Genomic DNA, 18,229 nt, shown 5'->3' on the forward strand with positions numbered 1-18,229 from the left:
AATGGAGGAAAACGTCTTTGTACAGATCAATTATTGATTCAGGAGGCATAATTTTCTTCTGTGCTGCACTACCTGAACAAACTTGTACAGTTGCATAGAAACAAGCCGGTTTAGCTGCCATATCAGCAAGAGCATTACCTTAAGCTTCCGTAGTATTAGTTGTGAGATGTGCTTTCACTTTGATCACTGCTAATTTCTTTGGAAGTTTCATGGAAAACATTAGATCTTTCACTAATTCAGCATGCTTAATGGGGGATCCAGCAGAAGTTAGAAACTGTCTGGTTTGCCAAATGACACCAAAATCATGAATTACCCCAAAAGCATATCTGGAATCTGTGTAGATATTAGCAACTGATCCTGAAGCTAGCGTGCATGCTCTCGTTAGGGCTACTAGTTCTGCAGCTTGAGCTGAATAATGATTTGGAAGACGTCCTGAAGCTAACACTTCCGTGATGGACGTTACTGCATAACCTGCTCGTCTGTAGTAATTTCTCCTTCATCCTCTAACAAACTTCAGTCATAGCAGACATCATACATGAGGACGGATTCGTGACAGGTGCACGCTGTAAGACAATATTCGGCATTATTGTGGACACTGCATGAGGGCTTTTTTTTACGTTTACAGTCTGACCTAACACTATTAATGATGAAAGGCCTGTGCTGTAAAATAACATTTAAGGCTGTGAGTCTACTTTAACCAGTGTCCCCCAAAGAAAAAACTGAGATAGTCACTTTCCTTTTGTTCTATTAAACAAAAACAGAAGTTTTTTTATCTCTTTTGCAAGTTAGTGGGGAAATAAAGCACTCACAGCCCAAATGGTTAACGCGTCAACCAGCTGCCCCAGTTTAATGATGAGGGGAGGGGCTGCTTCAGAGTAGCAAGCAGACTGAGTAGGAGCTGAGTAACATTGTTAACTTGTTTAAAGTTCTTTTTGTTTTTCCTACACTCTTTTCCCAAATGTCCATGTTTACCACAATAATAACAACTACTGCCCTCTCTCTTAGGACATTTGCGTTTCTGTTGATTCTCTGTGTTGACCTTAAAGGATGCTGTTGCAATTTTGACTCTTTCCTTGACATCAGAGTCTCTTTCCCATGCAGCCAAACTGTCTAAGTTGTTTTGTATGGTTCTAGTGGACCATGTTAAGTCTACGAAAGGCAATGCTTTTCTATGTTCTGACAACAGACCATCAAACCATGTGCGAACTAGGGGACCATTATCTTCTAGCACCTTCGCTGAAGTGTCAGCTATACCACTGTATGCTGCTGCTGACTGACAAAATCTTTCGGTGTACTCACTAACATTCTCATGTTTCTTCTGTACACAACTAGTGATCTTTGACCAGTCCATGTTTGGTCCAACAATGTTCTTTAATGTTTTCAGAACTCCCTCTCTCAATTCATCTTTTCTGGCATGTTGTAGTTCAGACGTAACAGCAGACTCAAAAGTGTTGAATTCAGATTCAGTTAGAATTTGTGACATCAGCTGTGTGACTTCTGCCAACGACATGTCGTAAAGACGCATTTTACTGATCAATGCCCTTCTAAATTCAGAAAAATCAGTGCGTACTGAAGGTAAGCTTTGGGATAGTCTTTCTATGTCTCTAGGTCCGAGTGCTTTGGCAACAGTTTGGTTTTGGACAACAGAAGAGTTGGGAGGAACACTTTCAGTTCCCTCAACTCCCTGAGATCTTCTTGCAACACAAACCTTTACTGAATCTACAGGCTTATCAGTTACTGATGGGATGTCTACATCTGTTTCAAAGAATGCTTTTAAGTCAGGATAAGTTTCATTTGACTGTTGGTCTTCTGAGTCACATTTGGTTGAGGCCTTGTTATGGCGCACCTTAGTGTGCATTTGTTTGTTCTGTTCTTTTAATTTAGCTATACACCTAGATTGTTCTTGTGCAATGGATAAGCTAAATTCCATGTGACAGAAAATAATGCCTTTTATGTTTCTCTTCCTGATACATGCACCCAACACCTTCTTGCATTCTTCAATAGACCATACTTTTTCTGGGTGAATACCAAATTTCTTTCTCAAATCCAATCTGACTGACTCAGTCACTATGGAGTCCATCTGTTCTCCTAACAGTGTTTTAAATTCACTATCTGACCACAAAGGAGTAGCAAGACCACCTTTTTTAGTTGTGGAGATTAGTTTAGCACTTTTCTTAATCATTTTGTGGATTTCTTTGTTACCACACAAACAAACACTAAACTTCTCTGATCACAGAGGGTACGCTTGTTAACACAAATCAACTATTGTTAAACTTCCTTGTTACCAACAGATCACAAACTATTAGTATGTTACGCTAATCTTCCCTAAAAGAAAAATGCAAAAGGATCTTTCACCTTCTTAACTTTTAAAGGATAAAACAAAAACACTAAATCTTCTCTGATCAAAAGAGGCTACACTCGATAACACAGTTAACCTTCCTTGCCCAGAGCAAAGGGTAACACACAAAATATTAGCACGTTACACTAATCTTCTCTAAAAGGAAATGCAAAGGATCTTTCACCTTCCTAACTTTTAGAGGATAAACACATCCCTGTTTGAACAGAGGTTCACCAATATTAACACGTAATGTTAACCTTCCCTGCCTGAAAACAGAGGGTACAATATATTAGCACCTGATGCTAATCTTCCCTAATTTTATAGAGGATAAAACACTTCCCTGGCAAAGCAGAGGGTAAACAGTATTAACATGTACGTTAATCTTCCCTGCCTGAAAAACAGAGGATACATTTCATCTCTAAACCAACTTTAGAGGATAACTTTAGTTAACAAACCCTACAGCTGTCTGTTAACTACTTCTCTGATGGCACAGAGGATAATTTTTACTGGTTTTTCAACGGTTCTTTGAATGGAGTGAAACTCACCAAATTTTTGTTGTATGGAAAAATTCCGTCTGGAAACTCAGTCAGAGATCTTTGTTGAGCTTGGTTCTGGAACTCAGTTAGCTTTGTTGAGATCTTTGTTGAGATTCAGTTCTGGAACACAGTCAGCTTTGTTGAGATCTTTGTTGAGATTCAGTTCGCAAACTCAGGCAGCTTTGTTGAGATCTTTCTGGATTCAAAAGATTCAGTCTGGAACTGGAAAATCAGATCTTTGTTGAAATCTTTGAGCTTTGAAGTTTCAAAAGTTCATTCTTTGTTGAGTTTCAGTTTCTCCATCCGGGTCAAAGCCACCATCTGTTGTAAACTTCTTCCTTCTTCAGTGTAGAAAAACTCAGAAGCGAAAACCAGGAGACTTATTTAAGCAGGATTCTTTATTTGCTGTAGTCTGCTTCGTACCCAAGTCAAGTCAAGTCTAACTAAGGCAGTATAAATTGATTTCATATATACATTCATATATACACAAGGGATTACATTGTGATGAACAAAGCATGTAAATGAGCTGAGACAACAAGAACAGGAAAATCCTAGCCGTCTCGTACTGAGATGGGACAGTCAGGAATATCCCGCTGGGAACCCCTACCGTTTGCAGAGATTTCCTGTATTTGTAATCCTACAATAATGATCAAATTTTTTTGTTCTATAATTTTAGAGTTGCCGCCTTAAATCTAGTTAACACTTATTTTTCCTGTAAATCACATAAAACTGATAAAAATGTTTTAAAAATATCATTCACTTAAGCATACTTTATTAGTGATTCATATTTCAGCCACAGAAATAAGATATTTTATTTTAAATTTAATACAGAGATTGCTTTTATTGGTCACACCACATGATGAGTGACAACGAAGACCTTATATAGTTAAAAATCTATTTAAAGAGATCAATGAACAATGCATTTTATACAAAAAATAGATTTACACCAAATTTTATACAAAATTCACAGAATTTTCCTGAACACAAACATTTTATAAACATTTTTTTTTATAAAAAAAATCACATCGCAAACATAAGTGCACCATTTCATTTAACTTGACTTAGAATTTCTTTCTAACAAATAATAATGTTATTGTGGCGAGGGGGGGGCGTGGTCTCGCGAAGTCTGTAGCGAGAGACGAGTCAGCGAGCTGTGCGGTGAGTAAGTAGGTCAAGTGCAGATGATGAACACCTGTGTCTGATTGCAGTGATTGGCGTGGAGACCGCATATAAGCTGCCAGGAAGGAGAGAGCGAGAGAGAGAAGCTCCTGGGACTCGCACGCGTCCCGCAGCCGTTACCCACAGTGAACGAGCGGATTGACAAGAGTTTTGACTGAACGGACTGAGCTATTTATACAACGGGCAGAGTGGTTTCATATCTGTAGTGGTATGCTACGGTGAAGGCGCACGAGCGCACCTTTTCTTTTGTTCTTTTTTTGTTATAAATAAAGTGCGAGTCCCAAGTTCGCCGACCCTGTCTTCTTCTTCCTTCACCCACATACACGAACATCATCACAGTTATATATATATATACACATACAAATATTGTATATAGGTAACATTTGGGGTCAATAGTTTTTTTTTTAAAGTAATAAATACTTTTATTAATCAAGGATAATTTAAATTGATAAAAAAGTGACAGTAAAGATATTTAGGCTAGAATGTTACAAAAGATTCTATTTAAAATAAATGCTGTTCTTTTGAACTGTCTATTCATCAAATAATCCTGACATATAAAAATTATCACAGTTTCCACAATTTCCAGTAGTAACAAAAATAGTATAACTATAATCCTCAATCCGGAAATTGAGCATTAGATCTAGAGCATAGATCAGCATCGATAATAATCAAGTTTCTTGAGCAGCAAATCATTATATTAGAATGATTTCTGAAGGATCATGTGACACTGAAGACTGGAGTAATGATGCTGAAAATTTAGCTTTGATCACAGGAATAAATTACAGTTTACTATATATATTCACATAGAAACCAGCTATTTTAAACTGTAATATTATTACACTCTTATCCTAGCAAGGTACTCCACTCTTCCTGCAGGGTCAGAATTTTTACTTCCCTTGGCATTGGCATCTGGTAAAATAGATTAAAATAGTTTTAAATAAATAAATAGGCAATAATAAATACATTACTAATAAATGCATAATTACTAAACTAAAATTACATGCTATAACTTTTTTGTTGCATTTTTCTCATATTGTACAAAGAGTAAACAAACCGTCTGAAATATAAAAAAAAAATCCCAATTTGCATAAAAATCTATTCCAAATTATACTAAATTAAAGTACTTTTTGTATATAAACCATCAATTGAATATAAACGCACAAAACCTGCCAATCTAGGACATATACAGGTCATTCTCAAAAAATTGGCATATTGTGATAAAGTTCATTATTTTCCATAATGTAATGATAAAAATTAAACTTTCAAATATTTTAGCACATTTTAGTACAATATTATTGCACATCAACTGAAATATTTCAGGTCTTTTATTGGTTTAATACTGATGATTTTGGCATACAGCTCATGAAAACCCAAAATTCCTATCTCAAAAAATTAGCATATCATGAAAAGGGTCTCTAAACGAGCTATTAACCTAATCATCTGAATCAACTAATTAACTCTAAACACCTGTAAAAGATTCCTGAGGCTTTTAAAAACTCCCAGCCCGTTCCATTACTCAAAACCGCAATCATGGGTAAGACTGCCGACTTGACTGCTGTCCAGAAGGCCATCATTGACACCCTCAAGCAAGAGGGTAAGACACTGAAAGAAATTTCTGAACAAATAGGCTGTTCCCAGAGTGCTGTATCAAGGCACCTCAGTGGGAAGTCTGTGGGAAGGAAAAAGTGTGGCAAAAAACGCTGCACAACGAGAAGAGGTGACCGGACCCTGAGGAAGATGGTGGAGAAGGACCGATTCCAGACCTTGGGAGACCTGCGGAAGCAGTGGACTGAGTCTGGAGTAGAAACATCCAGAGCCACCGTGCACAGGTGTGTGCAGGAAATGGGCTACAGGTGCCGCATTCCCCAGGTCAAGCCACTTTTGAACCAGAAACATCGGCAGAAGCGCCTGACCTGGGCTACAGAGAAGCAGCACTGGACTGTTGCCAAAGTGGTCCAAAGTACTTTTTTCGGATGAAAGCAAATTTTGCATGTCATTCGGAAATCAAGGTGCCAGAGTCTGGAGGAAGACTGGGGAGAAGGAAATGCCAAAATGCTTGAAGTCCAGTGTCAAGTACCCACAGTCACTGATGGTCTGGGGTGCCATGTCAGCTGCTGGTGTTGGTCCACTGTGTTTTATCAAGGGCAGGGTCAATGCAGCTAGCTATCAGGAGATTTTGGAGCATGCTTCCATCTGCTGAAAAGCTTTATGGAGATGAAGATTTCATTTTTCAGCACGACCTGGCACCTGCTCACAGTGCCAAAACCACTGGTAAATGGTTTACTGACCATGGTATTACTGTGCTCAATTGGCCTGCCAACTCTCCTGACCTGAACCCCATAGAGAATCTGTGGGATATTGTGAAGAGAAAGTTGAGAGACGCAAGACCCAACACTCTGGATGAGCTTAAGGCCGCTATCGAAGCATCCTGGGCCTCCATAACACCTCAGCAGTGCCACAGGCTGATTGCCTCCATGCCACGCCGCATTGAAGCAGTCATTTCTGCAAAAGGATTCCCGACCAAGTATTGAGTGCATAACTGAACATAATTATTTGAAGGTTGACTTTTTTTGTATTAAAAACACTTATTTTATTGGTCGGATGAAATATGCGAATTTTTTGAGATAGGAATTTGGGGTTTTCATGAGCTGTATGCCAAAATCATCAGTATTAAAACAATAAAAGACCTGAAATATTTCAGTTGGTGTGCAATGAATCTAAAATATATGAAAGTTTATTTTTTATCATTCCATTATGGAAAATAATGAACTTTATCACAATATGCTAATTTTTGGAGAAGGACCTGCATCTATCATGAAAAACAGTCTGCAGTGGTCACACCACATGATATTTGGTCACACCACATGATATTTTCAAATTCAGTAACAATTTACAGGCACAGAATTGGTCACCTAAACAGAACAAGCTAGCTTTCCACAAAAGGTCAATATATATATAATATTATTTTTTTTAAGGTCATACCACATGACATCCAACTTTGGTAACTGAATACCAACCATTACAAAGGATTTTTTTTTCCTATTTGAGAGAATTACAAAACTGCTTGTTGCTTCCATGGTTCCTTGGTAAATTGGTAAATGATGTAACTTCCTGTGTTTGAATAGTTTTCAACATAAAAGTCCCAAAATGGTAGTTCCTTGATGGTCGCACCACATGATATTCAATAAAATGGACATCATCATCGGACAAAGTTTGTTTGTGTATTATGATGGAAATATAACTACAAATGCTTTGATTTTTTTTTACAGAATTACAAAACTGTGGAAATCATGCCAAAGAGTGCAGAAAATATTTTTTAATAAATTTAGAGTAATTTCAAAGACGTTTTCAAAACAGAAGTTAGACGGTCGCACCACATGATATTTTGACACTTAAAATATCAAAAAAGTTACAAATAACTGTTTTTTTAAAAGTTAAAGTGAGTACATACATGGGAGATGTACTACAAATATACAGTATCTTTTTATGCATTTAAACCCGTTTTTACCTGAACAAATGCAATCGGACAGAAAATTTAGGCGTCACGTCATTGACCCAAATACAACATAAGCATAATCAATTTTTAAAGAGTTCAAAATGTTCTACAGCACAAAAAATACCTGCTGTACAAGGATATTCTCAAATAGTGATGGCACATACTTTCATGTACAAAAAATATCAATCTTAAAAATCTACCCTCCGATTCAGTGGAGGTTTGAGCAAAACATGTTTATGGTGCTTGAGTGGCACATAGGCTACTGGATCTATTTACTCAAGACTCTAAATAGATGCAAGGGCCGTGTATTCACATATTTTATTAACTTTTTTAACCTTTATCCTCATACCCAACAAAAGTTAGGTTCTCATCAACATCGCATACTATTAGTCACATCACTCTCAAGGGGTTTTCAAAGTAAACACTCCAATTATTATTCCCTGCTCATAAATACCTGAACCGCTGTTGTTTCAATAAATCAAGGATATTTTCCACACTGCAGCGCACAACATCTTCAATGTTTAAACAAGAACAAAAATATGAATATTTTCAGCCAGCAGCTCAGATGTCCTTACCTTGGAGCAGATGTCATGCATGCTTGTGGCTATGTTTTTTGCAGGGGTGTCACACCGAAATACATGACACTTGAGCACATGAGTCAACTTGTCTCGAGCCACATATGCAAAGTCCCTGCAATAAGAGACAAGAAACAAAACTAAACAGCTGCATGCATTCATAATCATTTCGATTCATCCACGCACCCATAAACTTGTGTTCACAGTAATAAATGTAGGAATGAGACGCTGGATCAGTAGCTGGCACTATGGGAACACGCTCTGGTTTGACGGCTGTCTGAAGCATAGAATAACACCAACAGTAGCAGCATTCTCTACTAAGCTGTTGCTTTAATGATGCCTTTTAAGAATGTAGTCATGCTATCATAGATAGATTTCCTAGAAAGGAAATCAATCAGAGACTGAGCATGGCTGGCTACGCAGCGTCTTATTCCCTACAAAGGAAACCTAGTTTTCTTTTATATACTAACCAAAAATGTTCCCTTTCTTACTGTGCGTTCACACCGGACGCGAATAGCGCGTCAAATTCGCGTCTACCGCGTCTAGTTTGACGCTTGACCACTTTGTGTTAATTCGCGTGTCAAGAGTGAAACTGACGCGAGTAAAAACAAAAGTTTGAAGCGAAATTTACGCGCGTCAAAATCCAAACTCGTTGGCGGCCATCTTTTTTATGTTGATCGAGCATTCATCGAGAGAGTCACCGCTCTGTATTTGCTCTGGAGAGCAGAACGGCGGCGTAGGGGTAATCGTCGCCGTATTTGTGTCCACCAGACCCTTCGAAGGCGAACCCAGTGTGGCGAGTTTCACCATTGGCTCGCTCCAGGAGCTGCGCCTGGATGACGGCGGCTTTCAGCGGTACTTCCGCCTGTCCCGCGCCCAGCTTGATGACGTGTTGTCCCGCATTGGAGCGAGGATCACCCTCGCCCTCATCCACCTAATCTGTCATTTATTTTTGTTTTGATGATAAATGGAGCCAGCCTCCAAAAGTGATTAATCTGTCCTGTGATTTTTCTCTCTCTCTCACACAACACTGTCCAGACACGAACTTATGCAGTATGTTGGTTGTCTTTACATTATAATAATATTTCATATAATCTAGATATGGAATAAATAGCATTCAATACAAAATGAATGTCTCATATATTGAAACCAAGTTTTATGTGATAAAATATTTGCTTTGTTGTGCATTAGAACCACAGTCATATTACAAAATAATTTATTGAAGCATCCAGATACTTCACCACGTGACAGCAGCAAGCAGCTAGGCTCCTGATTGGTTAACGCGGCGCGAATTGACGCAGAAGTTCAGATTTTTCAACTCGGGCGGCAGACGCGAATTCGCGTCAAACGCGTGAATGCACAAATAGCACTAACTAAATCATTCGCGCGTAACGCGCTTAACGCGCCAGACGCTTAATTCGCGCCATTCGCGCGAACTTGACGCGCGAATGAGGCGAATTCGCGTCTACCGCGCCGCGCTCTACGCCTCATTCGCGCCGCAGGAATTTTTTACGCGCGTAACGCGTCTTTGCATTGACTTAACATTGAAATCACTCGCGCCTGACACGCTATTCGCGTCCGGTGTGAACGCACCATTAGGTTTACAAAAAGAGATTTTTAGATGGATGCCAAGAGTTTTTAAAGTTGCAATCAAAATTAATCAACCCCCATTGCAAATCAGGTTTATTGGCTAAATTTACAGACTTTCAGTTGTTTGCAATGAACAAATCGAACAAAATTTAAATAGCTCAACACAACAAATGTTTCAAATGGTTTCCCCAATTTCAACTGAAAATGCAATGCATAGCAACTATAAAAAACTGGATGAGGTAATTTCCTACTACTTAATAATAAAAAAACAGATTCTAATTATTGGACAAAAAACTTCCTCACGTAATAACCTAGAATACTGTCTAACACTTGATGGCTTTTCCTTTTTAGCACCAAAACTTTGGAACAATCTTCCTAACATTGTCAGGGAAGCAGACACAGGGCCCTATCTTGCACCCAGCGCAAATGACTTTGTACACTGACGCATGTATCATATTTTGCACCCGCGCAAAGCGGACTTTTCCCTCCACAGACACACGTCGGTTAACTAAGAAATACACTTGCGCTCCCCGGGGTGGTTCAGCGCAAAGAGTTGAAAGGGGTGTTCCGGCGCAAACTTTCCCTCATGCTATTTTGCTGTTCTATAAAACAATTGCGCCACTGACCAGAAAAAAACTAGTCTAAAGTCAGTGGCGCGTTGCGCGTACATTCAGATGCTATTTTAAGCGCACATGCTTGGCCATAATACAGAGTGTGAACAACTCGCATACACTGTAGTTTATTCTCTCATCTACACAGATGCATTTAACTTTTTGCAAATGATAAATTATTATAAGGAAAAATATTAAAACACGAGGGAAATCATTGTTGTGTCCATGACGATGAGGAAAATAGGCATAAAGCTACACATTTACCCAAATTATTATATGCATGTTTAACCGAAGCTAATCTGGGTGGGTTTGTCCCAACCCCAATGTCACTTCTCTTTCTTTTACGGCCCTGGCGAGAACATCGATCTCCACGGCTGAGAAATCCTGATGTACTTTGTACATCATAAGGAGGATGGCGTCTACGCTAATATTAGTCTGTTACCAGGCACTATTTTGTGCGGATGGGCGGCTGGAGCGCGTTAAGGGTTTTCTGTTAGAACGGTGTCGTGTTAGTGGCCCCTAAGTTAATTTACATTTACATTTAGTCATTTAGCAGACGCTTTTATCCAAAGCGACTTACATTTGAGGATTAAAGCAAGCGAGTCATCATGGAGAGGCAAAAACAACGCAAGAAGTGCTCAGAATACCAAGTTCAAACAATGCTCAGAGAAGCATAAACCAGACAAGCGAAGATTTCAAGAAAAAGTTTTTTTTTTTTTTCTATGTTAAGTGCTCACGGAAGAGATGAGTTTTCAGTTGTCTTTTGAATGCTGTCAGGGATTCTGCATTCCGGACGAGGGTGGGGAGATCATTCCACCAGCATGGAACAGTGAATGAGAATGTTCTGGACAGTGATTTTGTGCCTCGCTGTGATGGCACCACGAGCCGTCGCTCCTTGGCCGATCGTAGGCTTCTGGTACGGATGTAGACCCGTAGGAGCGAGTGAAAGTAGGAGGGAGCTGAGCCGGTGGACAATCTGTAAGCAAGTGTCAGCGCCTTGAACTTGATTCGAGCAGCGAGTGGTAACCAATGCAGGGAGATGAACAGCGGAGTGACGTGGGCTCTTTTGGGCTCGTTGAAGACAAGACGAGCAGCAGCATTCTGGATCATTTGTAAGGGTTTAGTTGCACATGATGGAAGACCAGCTAGAAGAGCATTGCAGTAATCAAGCCTAGAAATAACCAGGGCCTGGACAAGAAGTTGTGTTGCATGCTCAGTTAGGAAAGGCCTGATCTTCCTGATGTTGTGCATTGCAAACCTGCATGATCGAGCTGTCTTTGAAATGTGGTCTGTGAAGGTTAGCTGGTCATCAAAGATTACTCCAAGATTTCTGACTGACCTTGATGGGATGATTGAGGATGAGTCTAGCTGGATAGTGAAGTCGTGCTGTAGAGACGGATTGGCAGGGAGGACGAGAAGCTCAGTCTTTGCCAGATTGAGCTGCAGATGATGTTCCTTCATCCATGCCGAGATGTCCGCCAGACAGCTAGAGATACGTGCAGCTACTGTGGGATCGTCTGGTTGAAATGAGAGGTAGAGCTGGGTGTCATCAGCATAGCAGTGGTAAGAGAAACCATGTGCCTGTATGATGGGTCCCAGTGATGTGGTGTAAATGGAGAAGAGGAGGGGTCCAAGGACTGACCCCTGGGGAACCCATGTGGTCAGTCGATATGCTTTGGATATCGCCGCCTCTCCATGCGACCCTGAATGACCTACCTGTGAGATAGGACTCAAACCAGTGGAGGGAAGTTCCAGTGATGCCCAGTGATGAGAGGGTGGACAGAAGGATCTGATGATTCACATTGTCGAAGGCAGCAGACAGGTCTAGGAGAATGAGAACTGATGATGTGGAAGCAGGTTTAGCGATCCGCAGGGCTTCTGTGACTGAAAGTAATACGGTCTCGGTTGAATGCCCTTTCTTGAAGCCAGATTGGTTAACATCCAGCTGGTTGTTCAGAGACAGGAAAGATGATACTTGGTTGAAAGCAACTCGTTCAAGTGTTTTTGCAATGAATGGTAGGAGAGAGACAGGTCTGTAATTCTCTAGAAGTGATGTGTTTAATGTTGGTTTTTTAAGCAGTGGGGTTACCCGAGCCTGCTTTAATGCTGTAGGAAAAATGCCAGTATGAAGGGATGAGTTGATGATGTGTGTGAGTGCTGGTAGAAGTGTGGGAGAGATGGCTTGTAGAAGGTGTGAGGGGATGGAGTCTAGAGGGCAGGTGGTAGGATGACTGGAGAGGAGAAGTTTAGATACTTCTTCCTCGGTTAGTGGAGAGATGGAGGAGAGAAGGTTATTGGCTGTGGGAGAGGTTGGCCTAGATTCCTGTGTGTGTGGAGGAGAGAACTGACTGCTAATGGTTGTTGTTTTGTTAGTGAAGAAGTTAGCAAAATCATCAGCAGTTAGCGAGGAGGAGGGTGGTGGTGGAGGTGGACAGAGGAGAGAGTGTCTTGAAAAGTGTTTGTGTGTTAGAGGCGGTGTTGATCTTGTTGTGGAAATATGAAGATTTTGCGGCGTGAACATCAGCAGAAAAGCAATTAACACAGCACCCTCGAATAATCCAAAAATTTCAGAGATCGAAACTAGCTGTTGGCCAGTGACTCACTTAAGTGCTATGCAATTTAAACTGCAATAATATCCAGACGCGGCTCTTATAAAAAGTAGCAACGCGTCTACTTAAAATACAGATTTGTGTTAATAACTTGTGTTAATAACTAATGATCTTCACAACGGAGGTGAATCAATCAAAACTAACTTTAGCTGGACAATAACTTTATCCTAGAGCTGTTGTAAAGCCTAAACAATGTGTTACGATAATTTCTATTATCACTGTAAACCTGCTTTGAATCAATCCATACTGTTAAAAGCGCTTTATAAATGAAGGTGACTTGACTTGAGCTAGAACACATGAAATATCTGAACTGGCTAGGTTTGTTGAGTGTCACGTTGGACTCCATGTTTGAAATATATGCAAAAGAATGGTCAAAAAAGTCAAAAGAATGGTCAAAAAAGTTAATAGAATATTTCTTCACCCTTGACAAACAAGGAACAGGATGCATAATGATAGCAAAGTTTGCAAGTTCAAAGTTAAAGGAACAGTGGTTACACTACCTGGACAGGGCAGAAAAAGGAAGCTACCGCCTGCAACCAGATTTCTAAGGCGGCAGGTTTAGAAAAACCCTTGAGTGACTGCAAAAGACCACTAGCAAGACTTGGTGGCAACAGGGACTGAGTTGTCAGCTGTACAGTAAGGCACGTACAAAACACAGATGGTTTACATGCCAGAACTCCAAGACTACACCACTACTGACCCAAAAGCACAAGAAAAGTCGGCTCCAATTTGTTCAAAATCATATAAATAAACCACAGAAGTTTTGGGATTCTGTTCTGTGGAGCGATGAAACAAAAATGGATATTTTCGGCCCTCTGGATCAGCGGTATGTCTGGAGGAAGAAGAATGAAACATAAGCTGTGAAGACTCAGTTTACAGTTCAGCATGGTGCTGCTCTGTGATGCTCTGGGGCTGTTTTATATGCTCTGGCACTGGAAACCTGCAGTGAGTTGGAAGTCAAGATGGATTTATTGAAGTATCAGAAAATCCTAGGAGAAAACATCATGCCATTAGCGAGGAAGCTAAAGCTTGGGTGTCACTGCACCTTCCAACAGGACAATGATCCCAAGCATACCTCAAATTCCACCAAGGCTTGGTTGCAGAAGTAGTCCTGGAAGGTTCTACTGTGGCTATAATTGAACCCTATAGAAAATTTCTGGTGGTATTTGAAGGCGGTGGTTGCAGCACACAAACCCAAAAATATTACTGAACTGGAGGCCATTGATCATGAGGCACGGGCTCAGATTCCTCAGAAACGCTGCCAGAAGCTGGTGTCTGGTTATACATTGCATTTGCAGCAGCTCATAACAACAAAAGGATGTTCTATTAAAGGGCAACTATTATGGCCCTTTTTACAAGATGTAATATTGGTCTCGGGTGTCCCCAGAATGTATTTGTGAAGTTTCAGCACAAAATACCCCACAATTAATTTATTATAACCATTTGAAAATGTCATTTTTGTGGCCTGTTTTAAAAAGAGCTGTTTTGGTGTGTACCACCTTAAATGTAAATGAGCTGCATATCGCCGCCCAGCCTTTAGATGAGGGCGTAACTTGCAAACAACAGTCGGTAGAAGCAGAATGGCTGAGAGTGAGAGACCTGCTGTTTTGTATGGCATTCAGCCGTACATGTTTGAACCGGAATCAGACCCAGATGATGAAGAGACTCCGGCAGAAGAAACACGAATGAGAATGGAACAGGACGTCTCGGAATGGTTATTTGATACATGTCTGTACTTATAGAGTTGTAATCTTCTACTGGAGGTGACGTTGGATCGCGAACAGTAGGCAACGATCCACACTTGAGGATTAACTTTGAAGCAAGACCTGCTTTAAATTGACCCTTGTTCACAAAACAGTCTGTCAGAAAATGATTTGCGCAAACATAAGTGGCGCCTTTCCTTCCTAAATAAAATCCATCCACTGCGTTTTCAGTGGCTCTGATTGTCGGAAGTAAGTGAAAACTACTTTGAACATTATTACATCCCACAACAGAACAGTTATGTTTCTTAGGAGACATTTGCGACAAGTCAGCACAAATTGTCAGAACACCGGCTGTCGTTGAAACATTGGAGGATGGTGAACAGATCACCGAGGGCAGGGTCTATGCCAAAACCATAGTGTCAATCAAACCACGTCGGTGGGGCTTGCTCAATTCTACGTCACACTGAGCCGAATCTTAGAACAGCTCGTTCTGAGACAGTGCTTATGATTTATTGAGATTGTAAAAAAAAAAACACTGGGTGGATTTTTATCATTCTAGGGTGGTTTTGCTCACATACTGCCAACACAGATTTATGTTCAAACACCATGTATAAGTGAATTTTGCATAATAGGTGCCCTTTAAGTACTAAAGATGCTTGCCATGAAGGAGTTGAATAATTTAGAGACAGCAGAAGTTTTTAAAAGTTGCATTTTGAGTAGAATTTGGAGAAAACCATGTATTGTGTTGAGCTATTTCAATTACTTTTGTTTGATTTGTTCATTGCAAAACAGCTGAAAGTCTGTAAATGTTGCCAATAAACCTGATTTGCAATGGTGGTTGAATAATTTCGATTGCAACTGTAGGTCACGTAGAATCTGCAATCTCTAACCCAGTCAGATTTTTTCTGGCTTCCATGACTACAATGTTTTTCCGCCAACTGGCACCCTGTGGAGGCGAAATACCATTGGGTGAATCAGTAACGTCCGGTATCGCGCAGACCAAAACAAAAACAGACACGGAACGCACATTTCAAAGTAAAATAACTGGGTTTGACTAAATGTTTTTCATTGCAAAGAATATGTGAACTCCGCATGTTTGCTAAATATCTGAAAACATATGGTATTTTTATGCTTTACAGCATAATTTACATACAGCAACTTTAAATATATATTGGGGATGGGAGTTTCAAGGCTGAGAAACTCGCTGACAGCCTTACAAAAAAGGGAGTGTATGCTCTGGTGCTATGGAAAGTACTCCGCTAAGGACTGTGGATACTAAGCTTAAAAAAAACTTTCACTTGTATGTGCAACAAGTGTTTTGTTTGTGGTAACTGTGGACTCTTTTATATACGTTTTATATATATATATAGCATTTTTGTTTCTAAACAATGTTTTTTTGTTTTAAGTATAAGGAGATTGTTAACATGTTATTTCCCCTCTACACGGTGCATTACGGAACAAGGTGCTTCTACATTGTTGAATACGGCACGGTGTGCCTGAGGGTTAGTGCATGAGCAGTGTACTGTTCTGTGCAGGTGACGGTGATGGTAGTTGTGTGAAACTTTTCCATGCACTGAATAAAGTTGTATGAACTATAAACGTTGTGTTTATTTTGAGTAACAACCGAGACTGCAGAAAGCACGTCCTGTTTTTTTTCTTTATTTAACAAAAGGAGAGTTTTTGTAGATATATGAGAAAACTCTAAAATCCAACCTCAGAAAAATAATACTGTGCAATGAAGCCCGCAAATGTCCTTGTGATCTGCTTCAACCTTTCCGAACTTTATGAAAGATTATTTTATGGAGGGTTGGAGTGGTGTTTGTGTGTGAGGAATTGTAAGCAAGCATGCAGCATCAGAATCGATCCAGAAAGAATCGCGATGCATCGATATAATACTGCCTCGCTAACTTTTTCCATCCCATTTCTGGATTCCATTTTATAGGTCTTAACACTCTCAATATTAGTGAGGATACAACAATAAAGATACAGAGAATTCAGTCATTTCCTGATGCACAAAGATGTGTATTATACAAAACCCCAGAATAAATCGTTCATCACATGAGCAAAGTTCATCTTATCATAACTCAGAGAAGTTCACATAATTTGACTGGTCTGGCTGGGGCATCCTCCTTCTGTGCAAATCCTCCGATTAGACTAGAGTTTCCGGAGTTTGGGCTATCGATGGAAATTGCAGATGTCTTGCATTTCCTAGAACGAAGTGAAAGCTACATGGAGGTGCAGCCTCTGTCATGGCCTGAGTTGCTGGGGACATTGACTATAGTTTTAAAAAGTTCTGCCTCGAGTTGGTGGAGGGCTGCGGAGGGTACAGTCCATGATTGGAAATCATTTAAAGAAGCTTTTATGGCAGCCTTTCTCCCGGCAGACTATATGAGTGAAGTGGTGGAGAAGCTGAGAATGATGATGCAGCAACCTGGACAAAAGCTCAGAGACTTTGCATATGATTACCAAGCTTTGTGCATGAAATGGAAACCTGAGTTGAGTGAGGAAGAGATGGTGAACAAAATCCTCAATAATGTCAATCCCAAAATAGCAGGTTCCTTGAGGGGCACTGTACATTCGGTTGAGCAATTAGTTAAAATAGGGTCCCTGGTGGAAAAAGATTGTAGGAGCATAAAAGATTACTGGCAAAAAGTCAATGACCAAGCTGGTAAAGACAAGATAAATAGAAGAGGCTCTAACAAACCAGTTGCTCCCAGTGTGTCAGCAGGTCTATCAGTGATACAGCAACATTCCCATCGAAATCAACATAGTCCAGCATCCCTTCTGGTGGTTCCGATCATACTGAATGGATGGCAGGTTGAGGCTGTGGTGGATACGGGAAGTGCCTTTACCTTGATGCAATAGAGCCGATGGAAGGAGATTGCAGGTATGCATGATGAAATTCAGAATGTTAAGCAGAGTTTTGTGATGGCTGATGGAGAGATGCATCAATCGAAGGGACAAGTTGAGCTGAAATATGACTGGCACCAAGAAAGAGGGAAAGTAGTTGTATATAATGGAAAAGTCCCACCTGGTCTGTCCAGTTTTGCTGGAATTAGATTTTAAATAACTGAGGAACAATCGTATTCCATTTTAAGAGCCAGAAAGGATGTGCTGGGAATGGGTGACGGAAATCTGTTTCCTCCCGAGGTACAGCAGCTGATGCAGGAATGGCCGAATGTGACGGAAGAGTTGGGAAGAACGTCTATGGTAAAACATCAAATTCAGACCTCAGATGAAGTTCCAGTAAAATCCAGGGCTTATAGGGTTTCACCATTTAAAAAGAAGATAATTGAGGAAGAAGTAGAGAAGATGTTGAGAGAAAGCATCATTGAACCCTCTCTGTCTCCTTGGTCGTCACCAGTAGTCCTGGTAGAGAAACCCGATGGAAAATTCTGATTCGGTGTTGACTACCGAAAGATAAATAGTAAGACCATTTTAGATGCTTATCCTATGCCCATAATCCACGATATTTTGGAGTCCTTGGACGGGGCAACGTGGTTTTCCGCCTTAGACCTGAAGTCAGGGTATTGGCAGGTGGAAATGGCTGAGGAGTTTTCTAAGCAGAAAACAGCCTTTGTTACTACAGAAG

The 18,229-nt window shown here is 40.3% G+C and overlaps 1 protein-coding gene across 4 annotated transcripts in view; it reads right to left on the reverse strand.

Annotated features, from left to right (window-relative positions):
- The window catches only part of apbb1 (amyloid beta (A4) precursor protein-binding, family B, member 1 (Fe65)), a 157,779-nt gene that overhangs the window by 45,801 nt on the left and 93,749 nt on the right, over positions 1 to 18,229 (reverse strand). For all 4 annotated transcript variants that reach the window (XM_077243452.1, XM_077243453.1, XM_077243455.1 and 1 more), the window contains one exon: positions 8,125 to 8,239. In XM_077243452.1, coding sequence (XP_077099567.1) covers positions 8,125 to 8,239 — 115 coding nt within the window. The remainder of the gene's footprint in view (positions 1 to 8,124; positions 8,240 to 18,229) is intronic.

Source organism: Siphateles boraxobius, unplaced genomic scaffold, assembly GCF_051911475.1.
Source record: "Siphateles boraxobius isolate OS27281-9 unplaced genomic scaffold, OSU_SipBor_1 25, whole genome shotgun sequence".
NCBI classification, from domain to species: Eukaryota; Metazoa; Chordata; class Actinopteri; order Cypriniformes; family Leuciscidae; genus Siphateles; species Siphateles boraxobius.